Genomic DNA, 14,557 nt, shown 5'->3' with positions numbered 1-14,557 from the left:
TAAAAAAAGTGATATGAAAAAGACCTGGAAAACCCTATCCGACATTCTAAGAACTAAAAAGATACCCAAAAACAAAAAATCAAATTAACAAAATCAGACGAACCCCTACTCCCACCAACTGAAACAGTAAACAGACTCGATGCTTTCTTCATCATAGGAAAGAATCTGGCAAGCAAAATCCCAAGCTGAAACACCCGTCCATCAGGCTACCTCACTGTCACCTACCTGAATACACTATTCCTAACCCAAACCAAACAGAAGTCTCACTCATCAACACACTTAAAAACAAGGCAGGAGACATAAACAACTTACCACCTTTTATGTACAAAAAAGGTTCACAAGTACTGTCACCAATAATTGCAACACGAACAAATCCATCGAATCCTCCACCTTCCCAGCAATTCTCAAAATAGTCATTCCAACCCTATCAACAGGTAGCACAAAAAGCCATAATTATAAACTAAAGAAGAAGAGCTACCTAAGAATACTAAAAACCTTTTCTTCAGATGCAAGGGAATGGTATATGAAAGGAGATATTTAAGTTACACAAATACTGGGAACCTTAAAAATTTTATCAAAGATTAAGTGCTAAAGATGGGACACCATTCCTACAGCTGAAAATATTATATATAACAATAGATAAATTATACCACTGACCAGAGGCAAGAACAACAGCAGGTCTGATGGCATCAACAGTGGTGAGGCAAAACTCTTGGAACTGAGTTGCTCTTGTAGCATCTTGAAACACACTCAGGTGAAGGTCAGATATCTGCAGAAGTTGAAATTGATTAACTTTAATTACTAAGAGAAGAAAAGGTCAACTACATCCACCACTGACCTAACAATGATGTTTCTCCACTTTGTCAACACTTTTCTTTTTCAAACGAAGCCAGCAGAAGGCCTCGGTTAGATGACCAAAAGCTCTAATAGTGGGCCATCATATGACTAAGACCCACATCAGGAAACACTTGCCCTGTTTTCTGATGAATCTTACCTAACCTAAAGAAGTGAATTTACAGGCTAAAAGCAACCAGTATTGTACTACCTTCCCTCAAAATAAAACTCATTGGAGTTGTATAACTATTAACCTTTCAATATATTTTCTTAATGCTTTATCCTTTAACTATGTCCTTCATTTCTGCTAAACTATTTTTTTTCTTATTACCATTAATTCTCGATTTATCCCTGGCTTCTAATATTGCAACACAAAGCAGCAGTAACTGTAGTTGGTAAACTGATACAAGTGCCATCCGACTTACGACCGAGCTTGGTTCTGACCAACTGGTCGTAAGTCAAAATGGACGCAAGTCGAACTTTTAAAAATTGCCAACATACTGGGTATGGCATAATGTCAAACCTTTGCTATATAAACTACCTATATAGTACTGTAATGTAATGTACAATCATTATTTCATTTTTTTTACCATAATGTACTATTGATATATTTTAATCATTTATGTAATGTATATTATGTATACATGGTAGTGGACTGCATTGTAAATTTTACGTCTCATACAGTATCATATGTTACTGTTATCTTTAAGTATTGTCCACACAGTGGAATGGGAGAATACCATTGGTAGTGTCATCCTGCCAGAATGTCCTATAACCTATGCCCTAAGTAAAGAGAAATGACTCTGGAACATGTGTAATACGTATTCAGCTGGCTGGCTGGCTAGCAGGCCGGTCGTGTGGGTGGGTGGGTGGCTGCCTTTCTGACTGAATTTGGCTGTCTCTCCATCTGTATCTGTTTATCTCTGTCTCTCTCTCTCACAGGTACACGTAAGTGTAAATTACCTAGGATAACCCAAAAAATCCAGACAAAGCACTCCAGTTTCCTAAATTAATAATAATAATAATAAGCAGCTATAGACAGTCACACTGAACAAATAACTACAATAAATATGAAGGTTGAAGAAGCAATCAAGGACTGGAATCAGAACATGCACACTCGACTAAATGAATACATGTACCTTGATTTCCAAGACGACAAAACTGAACAAGATAAGTTGTCTGATGCAGTTATAATAAACAGTCCACACATTCCAAGTGACATAACCCAAGCACAGTGCAAAGAAACTGCTGTCAGGATAATACAGGACCACGTACAAGTCATCGTGCAAAACAATGAAATCAAAGAAACACGTTTGCTAGGAAAACCAGAAAGTAAACACAGTATAATGATCCGACTTCATTCATACGATAAAATTAAGGACCTAATTAAATCAGCAATTACAATGAAAAATGGAGTGTACATAAATGAGTGTCTAACAAGAAAACGTCAAAACCTTCTGTTCAGGCTGAGAAAACTTAAACAGGAAAACAAAATACATCAGTGTTTCACGCGAGATGGGAAAATACTAGTAAGGAAAACATCAACAGGACAACAATATACCATCTCAAACGAACATGATTTCTCTACCTTCCTTAGAAAAGCTGACATTTCTGTAACAGATTAGATAAGTGCCCTTAATACATATATACGTGTGGTGCATATAGTGTACGTTACTATTATATTGTGCATTATTATTTTTATTATTTTTTTTCATCACTAGCTGATGCTAACTACCTCCAATACTTTATACTTCTTCTTACTGCTATTAATTGCTCATAATTTTGTGTTACAAGTCAAATCTTACTCCAAATTAATATTATTCATTGTTCTTACCTGTCCATTTAATTTTGTTTACCACTACTTGTTTTTTTTAGTCACTTTTTATTGTGTGTGCAATTAGTGTATATTCCAATTACTTTTTGCAAGTACCAAAACTATCTTTTGCTAGCAAGTACCAACTACCTCATTTTTTTTTACTTTTTATTGTGCAATAAACTGCTCAACTTATTTAATATTATAAATCAGATCTTACTCCTAAACCAATATTATTTCATAGTGACTATCTGTCCATTTAACTTTGTTTACCATTACTTAATTTTAGTCCCTTATATTTTTTTTCCTTTATTTTAGCTTTATATAACTACCTTAGATCATATATTAATAATTATTAAAATAATCAAGGTGCTATTCTCAGGTGCTAAAGTGTAATAAGTTCACTATTTTGCCATTATATTCCAAAGCTCATTTATTTGATTACCACTTTATTGTTCACCACAACTTATATTAGTCCCTTTTATATTATAATTTTATATTATAATTCTAACTTTAAAGAATTACCTTTAAAGTACTACCTACTATCATATTCCCAAGCTCCATTATTTGATCATCACTTTATTTGTTCACCACAAATTATTTTAGTCCCTTTTATATTGTCTCCTTTATTTTAGCTTTAAAAAAACTACCTTAGCTCATTATTTTTACATTTGTTAAATAATTCAGGTGCTATTTTTTAGCTTTAGAATATTTACTTTGTTTTATACTTAATTCTAACTCTAGATTCACTACAAATCTTATGATTACAAGCATTGATCCTGATACCAACCTCTTATTTAATGACTTAAATGAATCAAACAGTTACTGTAATTACTACACAGCAGAACAATCAAAGGCACTTCTCAGAGCCAACAACAACATAACTATCTTTAACTACAATATCAGATCTTTAAGCAAGCATTACGATGACCTCATAGCATTACTAAATTCCTTGCATGCCAATATGTCCATCATTACACTAACTGAAACCTGGCTAAAGCCTGATACTACAGATGTCTATGCCATTCCTGGTTACACAGCCATACACAACTGTAGGCCAGACCAACAAGGGGGTGGCACAGCTATATACTACTCAGACCAACTAGAATGTATCACTAATACTTGCACAAGGGATGAACATGGGGAATATATAATAACTAAATTCAAATCCAAATACCTACAAAAACCTCTCACAGTGATAAACATCTACAGAGTTCCACAATCAAACATTAGCCAATTTAGTCAAAACCTAGGAAGTATGATAACTGATGCACGCATGAACAAAGATCACTTACTACTCTCAGGTGACTTCAATATAAATCTCCTGCAAGACCAGGACCCACACGTTACTGAATTCACAAACACAATGAGTAACTGCATGTTGCTACCAACAGTAACAAAACCTACAAGAGTTACGGAGACTAGTGTTTCCCTACTTAACCACATCTGGACCAACACCATATCCCCTTTAAAATCAGGCATAATTACAGATAATACCACAGACCACTACCCTACTTTCCTCATAACAACTCTTGGTAAATTACCCCAAGACACTACTAAAGTCACCTTCAGACTTCACAATGAGGCAGCCATTAATAACTTCACAACAGCAGTAACAAACATTGACTGGCACACTGAGCTAGAAATCTATACAGATATTGACGAATGTTTTAATAATTTTCTAAAAAAGACCCAATACCTCTATAACAAGCACTGCCCTAAAAAAACTAAACAGATGACAGCTAAGAGACTGAACAGTCCCTGGCTAACACCCAGCATTCTCAAATCCATAAATACAAAACACCGATATGAAAAACAGTACAGAATGGGTCACATAACCAGAGACCAAACAAAACGTTACTCGTCAATCCTAACCAGCCTGATAAGAAGGGCAAAAAAATTGTATTATGAGAACAGATTATCCAACTTATGAGGTGATATAAAAAAGACCTGGAAAACCCTATCAGAAATTCTGGGAACAAAAAATATATCACGAAATAGCGAAATAAAATTAGCAAAATCAGATGAACCCCAACTCCCACCAACAGAAACAGCAAACAGACTCAATGATTTCTTCTCCACTATAGGACAAAACCTTGCCAATAAAATCCCAAGCTCAGATACCCCACCAAATGACTACCTCACTGGCAACTACCCGAACACACTGTTCCTAGCTCCGACTAACCCATACGAAGTCTCCCTTATTATCAACGCACTAAAAAAACAAGGCAGGAGATTTAAATACCTTACCACCCTTTATATACAAAAAATTAACCCTCCCCTCAAACATCTCCTTGCCAACCTCAACAGAACACATGACCATAACACAAGGCACAGATCACTCTTTGATGTTCCTCGTGTCCATCTCACGCTATGCAAAAACTCAATGCACATAAAAGGCCCTAAAATCTGGAATTCATTACCTGTAAATATAAAAGAAACACTATCTGTTCATAAATTCAAGTCTCTTCTCAAAGATCACTTACTCACCCAAAACCAAATAAATACTGAATAACTGAACCTTATAAATTGTATATCCTAAATGTTTCTCACAATTATATCACATAAATGTTAAACCTAGGACCCAATCTAATTTTGTTATTTTTTAAATACACTACCTAACAGAATATTCCATTCTACTGAATGTACAGCAATGCATTCAACCATATGACCTGTGCTTTATAGTTATCTGTTTACAATAATGTCTTATCACTGATTTCATCATTGCTTAGTTAATGTTAAGTTAATTTTAAGCCAGCCCGTAATGCTATGCATATAAGTGGCTTTGGCATGCTGCTCTCACCTGTATTTTTTTGTACCTCTGTATGTATGCACAAATTACTAAATAAATAAATAAATAAATAATTATTATGATTATTATTATTACAATAATATGTACGTACACCTACCATCCGACTTACGACCGAGTTCAGTTCCGAGAAACCGGTCGTAAGTCGAAATGGACGTAAGTAGAACTTTACTACTGAATATCAACAAAACATTTTAGTAATGACCTTATTTTATTGTTTTATTTTGGTATTTCATGTTTTACTTTACTTTTTATGCTGTTAGTACTGTACAGGTCTCCCTCAACATTCACGTTTTCAGCTTTCGCGGGCTTCACACATTCGCGAATTCCCAACCGCCAAATTCCCAGCCACCAAATTCCCAGCCGTCAAATCATATTCAAGTTTCCCGCCACCTGCGAGTCCCTACTACCCTCCCTCCGACCCCCGCAACTGGCAGCCAGCCCTCCCACCACTCAGTGTGGTGAGTGTTTTGTTTGTTCATTATTTACTATTAAACTACAGTATAAATAATGTAAACACATTCATGACTGCATATTGGAATGGCTATTTGGACAGGTATTGGACGGTGACATCATGTGTTTACTCTTGAACACAGCAAAGAATCAAACATTTCTGCTACTGCTAATAATAACAATAGTAATAATAATAATAATAATAATAATAATAATAATAATAATAATAATAATAATAAATAATAATAATAATAATAATAATAATAATAATAATAATACGATATAATTGAAGAAGGAAATTGTACAAAAATACGAGGGAATGGTTGACACATCGTCAGTGTGGCTTTGTTTATGCTGGAGTGAACATTAGTCTCCCTGCTCTTCCAAACATTTCACATTAATTCATTGTTTGGTGCTTGTAGATTGAGTGTGACTGGAGTGGTAGAGGCAGTGGTAGAGGCAGTGGTAGAGGCAGTGGTAGAGGCAGTGGTAGAGGCAGCGATAGAGGCAGTGGTAGAGGCAGCGATAGAGGCAGTGGTAGAGGCAGTGGTAGAGGCAGCGATAGAGGCAGCGATAGAGGCAGTGGTAGAGGCAGTGGTAGAGGCAGTGATAGAGGCAGTGGTAGAGGCAGTGATAGAGGCAGTGGTAGAGGCAGTGGTAGAGGCAGTGGTAGAGGCAGTGGTAGAGGCAGTGGTAGAGGCAGTGGTAGAGGCAGTGGTAGAGGCAGTGATATTTACTAACATATATGTTATAAATAATAATAGTACATTATGAATAACATTTATTATTATTATTATAAATGTTATATGTTAGTAAATACCACTGCCTCACCCACTGCCTCTATCACTGTCTCTATCACTGTCTCTATCACTGTCTCTATCACTGTCTCTATCACTGTCTCTATCACTGCCTCTACCACTGCCTCAACCGCTGAATTATTGTGAAATGTTTGGAAGAGCAGGGAGACTAATGTTCACTCCAGCATAAACAAAGCCACACTGACGATGTGTCAACCATTCCCTCATATTCTTGTACAATTTCCTTCTTCAATTATATTGTATTATTATTATTATTATTATTATTATTATTATTATTATTATTACTATTGTTATTTTAGCAGTAGCAGAAATGTTTGATTCTTTGCTGTGTTCAAGAGTAAACACATGATGTCACCGTCCAATACCTGTCCAAATAGCCATTCCAATATGCAGTCATGAATGTGTTTACATTATTTATACTGTAGTTTAATAGCAAATAATGAACAAACAAAACACTCACCACACTGAGTGGTGGGAGGGCTGGCTGCCAGTTGCGGGGGTCGGAGGGAGGGTAGTAGGGACTCGCATTGGTTGAGGAAGTGGTGGAGGCAGTGGTGGAGTCTGTGGTATTTAATAACATACATGTTATTAAAGCATAACATGTATATATTTAGTACAACTTACGACGTTTTCATGTATTTTATGATTGTTCATGGTTCAACAAGTTAAGCAGTATTGTATTATATTTCCCTACAATATATTGGGGCACCAAACATTCACGGTTTTTCAACATTTGCGAGGCTCTTGATCCCCTAACCCTCGCGAATGTTGAGGGACACCTGTATTTTATAAGGTTTAGGATAAGCACTGTGTACAACACAAACACTTGTTTATTTCCCAGAAATTTGGCATAAAAAACATGGTTGTAAGTCGAGTCGTCGTATGTCGAGCAGATCGTAAGTCGGATGGTAGGTGTACTAATATTATTATTAATAATATTATTATTAAAATATAATAATAATAGTGTTCACTCATTACTTACCTTAAAATATCTGTAGTCTTAATGTAGAGTGAGAGGTGAGTAAACAAGATTAAATGAATAAACGAGAGAGAGAATAAGAGTGTAGAAGGTTCGTGAGTTTTGTAAACAAACTAGTTGTTGTTGTTGTTACCAGCATGGGCATGAATTGTTTTTGTTCACTGTCAAGCCGACTGGAAAAACATCCCATATTTATGTTTATTTATATGTTTGTATGTTACATAGCATGTTTATTGCATAATTTTGAAAAAAATCATAGAAGGATTAAGCAAAATGTCTATATTAGCATTTTATACACATTTAACCCCTTCAGGGTCCAAGACCCAAATCTGAAGTGGTGCCCCAGTGTCCAAAAATTTTCAAAAAAAAAAATGTTATTTTTTCTTATGAAATGGTAGAGAATCTTTTTGTGAGGGTAATAAAACAAAAAGTACGAAATTTGATGGAAAATTGACGAAATTATGCTCTCGCGAATTTTGATGTGTCAGCGATATTTACGAATCTGCGATTTTGCCGACTTTGACTCCCATTTTAGGCCAATTACATTATTCCAGTCAACCAAATTCTTAGCTTTTTCACTAGCATTACTTCTATTCTATCGATTGAGCACAAGAAATCGCCAAGTCAACTGTTTCAACTACAAATTAAAGTGATCTGAATTTGTTAATTTGGTCAATTTAACACAAAGTTCAAAATATTCCAATTTCAAAATAGGGTCCAGAATAAACAATGTAGGTATTCCTGAAACTAAACTAACATTTCCTCTGTTCATTAGTTACATCTTGAGGCTTTACAAATAAATTCCATTTTGATTTTTTATTCACACAATGAATTTTTATTCACACCAAAAAATAGAAGATTTACTGTTATGCAATAATGTAATAATTGTATAAATATCACCATATTTGTGAATGCATTTTAGACCCACCAGCTGGCGTGTATTAGACGTGTGAGGTCGTTTGTTTACTCTTGAATATCGGCAAAAATTTAACATTTCTGCTACTTTGAGCTCAGTTTCAAGCCATTTCCAGTGCTAAAACCAATCAAAATCATCTCTACTTCTGTAATATGTCTTCCATTCTATCAAATGAGACCAAGAAGTCGCAAATAGAACTATAAAAACATACGAAAAAACACTGCAAAGTCGCTGTTTTAATCGAAATATCATGATTTCAGTTTTTTTCTCTCATTATACATAGCGTGCTGCAGGATCTGTTTTATGTGGTGCACACATACCACATAGATGTATTCTGTCATATCTAGGCCCAAATGTACCACTCACAGTTTATCAGAGTGAGCTGAGCTCATGACGTAGATCTACGGTTTGGACCCTGAACGTAAAGCCGTAGATCTACGGAACGGACCCTCAAAGGGTTAATGCACCTCAGAGTGATTATTATTATGTTATTATCATTATCAATATCGCATTTTCAAGACCAATAACACACTCTTAGTGATTTTAATGTGTATCTGCACACTAGCACAAGTGCAAGATGTGGACTTTAAAGCAGTTAAGTTCATATTTTATTCATTCTAGAGTGTACATCAGGTTTTTATGTTATTTATATTGTTTATTATGTTAGATGAATTGTGATAGATAAATAAGCCATAGAGCTGATATTAACATCATATTGAAGATGTGACAACTCTGCTTCGTGTGTAATACCTGTTGGTTCATGAGCAGCACTCTGACGCAGAGAGACAAGGAGACGGAAAGACAGACACACAGGTAGACAGAAAGACACACACACACACACAGAAAGACAAAGAAAGATAAGCAGACAGATCTAGACAGACAGAGACAGCTATACAGGCAGACAGATACAGACAGGTTTATGTGCAACAGTGAAAACAAAGAGTTTGAGAGCCTTTCTTGCTAAACTCTCCAGTGCAAGATTCAGACTTCCTATTAGGGACAATGGTGAAATTTACTGTCCAGTTAGTACAGTTAATACAGTATGATGCTGCTGATAGGGCAGGGTAACAAACTGATGCTGCCTGCATGGTGCACTGCCGCAGCGAGTATCGTCAAATATTGTACATCAGTATGCATCAGCCAGCCCAACCCAGCTGCAAGATGCACAGTCTTAAGTTGAGTGGACGTACATCGAGCAGGTCATAAGTCAGATGGTAGGTGTAATTACACTGGGCAACAAGTTCTATCTAGGATGGAATATTGCTGCACACTAACAGCACCTTTCAAGGCAGGTGAAATTGCTGACCTAGAAAATGTGCAGAGAACCTTCACGGCGCGCATAACGGAGTTGTAACACCTCAATTACTGGGAGCGCTTGAGGTTCTTGAACCTGTATTCCCTGGAACGTAGGCAGGAGAGATACATGATTATATACACTTGGAAAATCCTAGAGGGACTAGTACCGAACTTGCACACGAAAATCACTCACTACGAAAGGAAAAGACTTGGCAGACGATGCAACATCCCGCACAATGAAAAGCAGGGATGTCACTAGCACGTTAAGAGACCATACAATAAGTGTCAGGGGCCCGAGACTGTTCAACTGCCTCCCAGCATACATAAGGGGGATTACCAACAGACCCCTGGCAGTCTTCAAGCTGGCACTGGACAAGCACCTAAAGTCGGTTCCTGATCAGCCGGGCTGTGGCTCGTACGCTGGTTTGCATGCAGCCAGCAGTAACAGCCTGGTTGATCAGGCTCTGATCCACCAGGAGGCCTGGTCACAGACCGGGCCGCAGGGGCGTTGACCCCCAGAACTCTCTCCAGGTAAACTCCAGGTAATGTTTTAAAATGTGCTTCAAACAATTTTTTTTAACATTGAATTCAAATCTGAACTTAGCATTGCTCCAACACATAAAAAAGAACCCAAAGTTGAGCTACTTCACAAAGACATAACTATCATGGAGAACAAATGTCACAGAAACCTGACAATCAGTTTGATGGCTAACTACTGCTGAATACACACGTTCATGAATGAAACTGGACACAAGTGAAAGCCTGACAACTGTGATGTAAATAAAATCATATATACATATATTCACACACATATATATCTATATATACATATCTATATTTTTTTTTTTCAACAAGTTGGCCGTCTCCCACCGAGGCAGGGTGACCCAAAAAAGAAAGAAAATCCCCAAAAAGAAAATGCTTTCATCATCATTCAACACTTTCACCACACTCGCACATAATCACTGTTTTTGCAGAGGTGCTCAGAATACAACAGTTTAGAAGCATATATGTATAAAGATACACAACATATCCCTCCAAACTGCCAATATCCCAAACCCCTCCTTTAAAGTGCAGGCATTGTACTTCCCATTTCCAGGACTCAAGTCAGACTATATGAAAATAACCGGTTTCCCTGAATCCCTTCACTAAATATTACCCTGCTCACACTCCAACAGATCGTCAGGTCCCAAGTATCATTCGTCTCCATTCACTCCTATCTAACACGCTCATGCATGCTTGCTGGAAGTCCAAGCCCCTTGCCCACAAAACCTCCTTTACCCCCTCTCTCCAACCCTTTCGAGGACGACCCCTACCTCGCCTTCCTTCCCCTATAGATTTATATGCTTTCCATGTCATTCTACTTTGATCCATTCTCTCTAAATGACCAAACCACCTCAACAACCCCTCTTCTGCCCTCTCACTAATACTTTTATTAACTCCACACCTTTTCCTAATTTCCACACTCCGAATTTTCTGCATAATATTTACACCACACATTGCCCTTAGACAGGACATCTCCACTGCCTCCAACCGTCTCCTCGCTGCTGCATTTACCACCCAAGCTTCACACCCATATAAGAGTGTTGGTACTACTATACTTTCATACATTCCCTTCTTTGCCTACATAGATAACGTTTTTTGACTCCACATATACCTCAATGCACCACTCACCTTTTTTCCCTCATCAATTCTATGATTAACCTCATCCTTCATAAATCCATCTGCCGACATGTCAACTCCCAAGTATCTGAAAACATTTACTTCTTCCATACTCCTCCTCCCCAATTTGATATCCAATTTTTCTTTATCTAAATCATTTGATACCCTCATCACCTTACTCTTTTCTATGTTCACTTTCAACTTTCTACCTTTACACACATTCCCAAACTCATCCACTAACCTTTGCAATTTTTCTTTAGAATCTCCCATAAGCACACTATCATCAGCAAAAAGTAACTGTGTTAATTCCCATTTTGAATTTGATTCCTCATAATTTAATCCCACCCCTCTCCCGAACACCCTAGCATTTACTTCTTTTACAACCCCATCTATAAATATATTAAACAACCATGGTGACATTACACATCCCTGTCTAAGACCTACTTTTACCGGGAAGTAGTCTCCCTCTCTTCTACACACCCTAACCTGAGCCTCACTATCCTCATAAAAACTCTTTACAGCATTTAGTAACTTACCACCTATTCCATATACTTGCAACATCTGCCACATTGCTCCCCTATCCAATCTATCATATGCCTTTTCTAAATCCATAAATGCAATAAAAACTTCCCTACCTTTATCTAAATACTGTTCACATATATGCTTCAATGTAAACACTTGATCTACACATCCCCTACCCACTCTGAAACCTCCTTGCTCATCTGCAATCCTACATTCTGTCTTACCTCTAATTCTTTCAATTATAACCCTACCATACACTTTTCCTGGTATACTCAATAAACTTATTCCTCTATAATTTTTACAATCTCTTTTGTCCCCTTTCCCTTTATATAAAGGGACTATACATGCTCTCCGCCAATCCCTAGGTACCTTCCCCTCTTTCATACATTTATTAAACAAAAGTACCAACCACTCCAACACTATATCCCCCCTTGCTTTTAACATTTCTGTCATGATCCCATCAGTTCCAGCTGCTTTACCCCCTTTCATTCTACGTAATGCCTCGCGTACCTCCACCACACTTACATTCTGCTCTTCACTCCTAAAAGATGGTATACCTCCCTGACCAGTGCATGAAATTACCACCTCCCTTTCTTCCTCAACATTTAAAAGTTCCTCAAAATATTCTCACCATCTACCTAATACCTCCCTCTCCCCATCTACTAACTAACCTACTCTGTTTTTAACTGACAAATCCATACTTTCCCTAGGCTTTCTTAACTTGTTTAACTCACTCAAAAATTTTTCCTTATTTTCATTAAAATTTCTTGACAGTGCCTCTCCCACTCTACAATCTGCTCTCCTTTTGCACTCTCTCACCACTCTCTTCACCTTTCTTTTACTGTCCATATACTCTGCTTTTCTTGTAACACTTCTGCTTTGTAAAAACCTCTCATAAGCTAACTTTTTTCTCTTTTATCACACCCTTTACTTCATCATTCCACCAATCACTCCTCTTTCCACCTGCCCCCACCCTCCTATAACCACAAACTTCTGCCCCACATTCTAATACTGCATTTTCAAAACTATTCCAACCCTCTTCAACCCCCCCACTACTCATCTTTGCACTAGCCCACCTTTCTGCCAACAGTCGCTTATATCTCCCCCGAACTTCCTCCTCCCTTAGTTTATACACTTTCACCTCCCTCTTACTTGTTGTTGCCACCTTCCTCTTTTCCCATCTACCTCTTACTCTAACTGTAGCTACAACTAAATAATGATCCGATATATCAGTTGCCCCTCTATAAACATGTACATCCTGGAGCCTACCCATCAACCTTTTATCCACCAATACATAATCTAACAAACTACTTTCATTACATGCTACATCATACCTTGTATATTTATTTATCCTCTTTTTCATAAAATATGTATTACTTATTACCAAATCTCTTTCTACACATAGCTCAATTAAAGGCTCCCCATTTACATTTACCCCTGGCACCTCAAATTTACCTACTACTCCCTCCATAACATTTTTACCCACTTTAGCATTGAAATCCCCAACCACCATTACTCTCACACTTGATTCAAAACTCCCCACACATTCACTCAACATTTTCCAAAATCTCTCTCTCTCCTCTACACTTCTCTCTTCTCCAGGTGCATACACGCTTACTATAACCCACTTTTCACATCCAATCTTTATTTTACTCCACATAATCCTTGAATTAATACATTTATAGTCCCTCTTTTCCTGTCATAGCTTATCCTTCAACATTATTGCTACTCCTTCTTTAGCTCTAACTCTATTTGAAACCCCTGACCTAATCCCATTTATTCCTCTCCATTGAAACTCTCCCACCCCCTTCAGCTTCGTTTCACTTAAAGCCAGGACATCCAGCTTCTTCTCATTCATAACATCCACAATCATCTCTTTCTTATCATTTGCACAACATCCACGCACATTCAGACTTCCCACTTTGACAATTTTCTTCTTCTTATTCTTTTTAGTAATCTTTACAGGAAAAGGGGTTACTAGCCCATTGTTCCCGGCATTTTAGTTGACTTTTACAACACGCATGGCTTACGGAGGAAAGATTCTTATTCCACTTCACCATGGATATAAAAGGAAAAGTAATAAGACCAAGAACTATTAAGATAAAATCTAAGAAAACTCAGTTGATATATAGATATGTTGTGTATCTTTATAGGTATATGCTTCTAAGCTGTTGTGTTCTGAGCACCTCTGCAAAAACAGTGATTATGTGTGAGTGAGGTGAAAGTGTTGAATGATGATGAAAGTATTTTCTTTTTGGGGATTTTCTTTCTTTTTTTGGGTCACCCTGCCTTGGTGGGAGACGGCCGACTTGTTAAAAAAAAAAAAAAGATATAATATATTAAATATATATATATATATATATATATATATATATATATATATATATATATATATATATATATATATATATATATATATATATATATATATATATGCAATAAGATGACAGTAAACAGG

General features: G+C 36.9%; 1 protein-coding gene across 5 annotated transcripts in view; it reads right to left on the bottom strand.

Annotated features, from left to right (window-relative positions):
- The window catches only part of LOC128694359 (transmembrane protein 62), a 374,754-nt gene that overhangs the window by 180,274 nt on the left and 179,923 nt on the right, over positions 1-14,557 (bottom strand). For all 5 annotated transcript variants that reach the window (XR_011393093.1, XM_070093499.1, XM_070093497.1 and 2 more), the window contains one exon: positions 658-769. Coding sequence is in view for 4 of the 5 variants with exons in the window: in XM_070093499.1 (XP_069949600.1) it covers positions 658-769 (112 nt within the window). In the remaining variant the exon portion in view is untranslated. The remainder of the gene's footprint in view (positions 1-657; positions 770-14,557) is intronic.

This window comes from Cherax quadricarinatus, chromosome 43 (assembly GCF_038502225.1).
Source record: "Cherax quadricarinatus isolate ZL_2023a chromosome 43, ASM3850222v1, whole genome shotgun sequence".
NCBI classification, from domain to species: Eukaryota; Metazoa; Arthropoda; class Malacostraca; order Decapoda; family Parastacidae; genus Cherax; species Cherax quadricarinatus.
The sequence above is the reverse complement of the archived record's forward strand: the minus strand, read 5'-3'. Positions and strand labels throughout refer to the sequence as shown.